At 33.4% G+C, this 3,105-nt stretch overlaps 1 protein-coding gene across 1 annotated transcript; it reads left to right on the top strand.

Annotated features, from left to right (window-relative positions):
• Nucleotides 1-1,183: 1,183 nt before the first annotated feature.
• LOC113358904 lies at nt 1,184-2,656 on the top strand. The gene is made up of 4 exons (XM_026602620.1): nt 1,184-1,249; nt 1,788-1,886; nt 1,994-2,116; nt 2,367-2,656. Exons 1-4 carry the CDS (start codon nt 1,184-1,186, stop codon nt 2,520-2,522), a joined length of 444 nt encoding a protein of 147 aa, XP_026458405.1. The 3' UTR covers nt 2,523-2,656.
• Nucleotides 2,657-3,105: the final 449 nt, after the last annotated feature.

Here is a 3,105-nt window from a genome sequence, read left to right as displayed (position 1 = left end):
ACAGGTTTTCTTGGTAGGACAAAATCACCGTACAGGAAATCAAGGTAATGTTGCAAGATCTCCCTCAAGCATAGGTAAAATTCATACAAAGGAAATACAATTCGGTAGCGGACTACATGGCTAAGGAAGCAACGATAAAAAATATCCAACACATGTCTTCCAAATTGCAACAAAAAGTCCCGAAAACTAGCACACTTTCCAGTGTGTTTGATAAAGATGAAATCATGAATCTCATGTACCATATTTGCTAGTCAATAAAATTGCCTTTTCCATCAAAAAAACAAAAACAAACCTGAACTCATGTTCACTGGTCAACAATGTCGATGTTATTCAACCAATGGTCTACATTATGTTTTCGAGCGTCAAGTATGAGGGCACCCGCGTACTACTTGGGTCAATCAAGTGGACTCAAGTTACTTAGTAAGGTGATTAATGTTACGATGGGGTCCTCATTTGACCGGAACTGTAATGAAAAGTCTATTATGAAGGGTAAACCAGGTATAATACCGTTCCCAAAGTCAATAATTTCGCTTTTGGAATTTTTGAGTTGGATCAGTTGTGGGTAATGGATTAGAGTTCATGTGTTACGGAAAGTATTGATTTCTTTATCGTTTTTTTTTTTTTTAAATCAACAATTTTAATTTATTCAAATCAAAATGTGATTACATGATCACTAACTAGAATAACAAAAGCATCGAAATACAAGATAATAAGAACCCTAATACAAGTGAAGATATCAATTACAAGTAGATCGCGAAGAGAAAGAGTCATATACCATAAAAATACCAAATTTTTGTAATTGGGTAGGGAAGGATGATTGTATAATCCGGAATCGATTCCGACCATTTAATCTGATTTTCTTCTTCTTCAATAAGAGATATTCCTATAAGAAATGAGTTATTCTCCAAACGAACCCGGACACCCTAAATGTAAGATAATTTCTTATGAGATTAATTATCTTTATTGGGACCATGTGAGAATCTTGGTCATAACTAGGATATTTCTAAATAAGGAGTCAGATTCCTAATATATATCTTCTTTGATGGACAGTCGATATCTAAGGCTAATACTAAAATCCTAGGAACTTGTTCCTCTCTCTACCTATGAAAGGGAAACAGTAACCATCACTATTGCATCCAAGGAATTAACAACTCATTACGGATAAGGTCAAGAAAAAGAAACCATGACCTCCATGAGGTATTATCGTTGCCCCAAAGATGATCGACGTACGATGGATTACCGTTACCAGGTATTCCGTATAAACTATTCTCGTGTATATTATCGTGTGATTATCATGAAGTTCAATGATCCTTAATCACGCATCTATAAAATTAAAACTTATATTTGGCATCTAGATCTTGTGTTTAGAACTCATGATCGTCCGTCGGTAGTATACAATCATCGTCGATTTATTTGTGGCTATATTGATGTTTATAAAATCATTGTCGAAATAAGAGTTTTCATGTAGTTTTTCAGCAATATGAATCACAAAATTACGAAAGAAAAAGAGGCACAGTAGTTTTAAGTTTGTTAGCGAACTTAATAATTTAAGTTTGTGAAAACTACAGCCAAACCCATTTTACAGATTTTTTCCAACGTAAAACCTACGCTCAGAAAAGTTCAAACGCACACCCATTTTCTAGGATAAATTTTTCCCACACCCAGAATTTCTAAAATTGTTTCTTCGCTTATTCTTCCTCGTTTTTCTTTCATTATTTCTTTTTTTCTTTGTTTCGCTTCTTTGTTTTGTATCCACAGAAATATCTCCAATTAGATTTCATTTTTAGAATTTTTCTCAGCTTTTCCAATGGAATCCTGCAAAATCATCTCCGATTCCGAAGCTCCGGTTCGTGGAATTACTAACTACAAGTAAACACAAATCACTGGTTCGTTAATCCTTATCTCTTAATCCACTTTTCAGACAAATTTTTTTTATTATTAAAATTTCTTCTTCAGTTCCCCTGATTGAAATTTCTCTGTTTTTTCTTTACAGAAATTAAACCGAAAAAACTACAACATACGACGTCATCGAATCATCACCAGATCTTCTTCTTCTGGGTCAGATGAAAATAATGGATTTTCACCTGCACCCAGTAGGGTTTTCAGAGAAGGAAAGGTAAAATTTTGATTTTGTTTTTGTTCAACCTAAAAGGTTACATTGAATAATAAAGCGGTTTTTAGAATGTTGAATGAATGTTTAATTTGATGGAATTACAATATGGAGAAGGGTTTGAGACATTTAGACCAGATGGTCTATTGAAAATTGATGTGGTAATTATAATTTGGTTTTTGCCTTAATTTTATAGTCTTAATTTTACCAAAGTTGCTAGTATTTGATGGGGTGAATTTTTTGATTTTTGTTGAAGAATTTTTTGAATGATAGAATGCAAGAAGGTTTCTTGCAAAGAATTCGGTATGCTATGAAGCCTGATGAAGCTTTTGGACTTACTTTTTCATGGGATAATGTAGTGGTAAATCATTCCATTACGACACAATGCTTGAATTTGTGTTTCCTGCAATAGAGTTCGAGCTTTAGCTATTCTGTACATGTCTGGTTACTTAAAGATAGATTGTTATCTCATACAACATCATGTGATCTTCAGGAAGACACAAGAACATTGAAGTTAAATGCTTGGGAACATCTTGCCTCCCAAGAGGGTAGTCTATTTTTAATGGTAATTTACCTTAAATTGGAGAGAGCTATTACTCATCGGTTGATACTTTTGTTCTTTTCATTAGCTGTTTAGTTTCTGCCTGTCTTTTGATCCTTTAAGGTTGGTAATTTTTCTAATGAGAAATATGCTAGTGTCTATTCTTATTAAGCTCTTTTCACCTTCTCTATTACATTCCTTATTGTTAGTTGTCTTGAATTGATTGAGTTCCTGAAGTTGTGAACTTTTGATGTTGATTGCTCATGCATTCCAACATAAGCGGTTAGCTACATAATATGGGTACAAGTGTGTGATAAAGAAGCTAAAACCAGCCACTTACTTGGCATTATTATCTTATTCTTGGTTTTATAGTTTTACGAGCCAAGAGGATGCACAAGATTTAGACATAAACTAGTGAAAAATGTTTACGTTCATGCATTTCTAATTTTATACT

This window comes from Papaver somniferum, chromosome 3 (assembly GCF_003573695.1).
Source record: "Papaver somniferum cultivar HN1 chromosome 3, ASM357369v1, whole genome shotgun sequence".
Lineage (NCBI taxonomy): Eukaryota > Viridiplantae > Streptophyta > Magnoliopsida > Ranunculales > Papaveraceae > Papaver > Papaver somniferum.
Note: the sequence above shows the minus strand (reverse complement) of the source record. Positions and strands in the feature narration are given on the sequence as shown.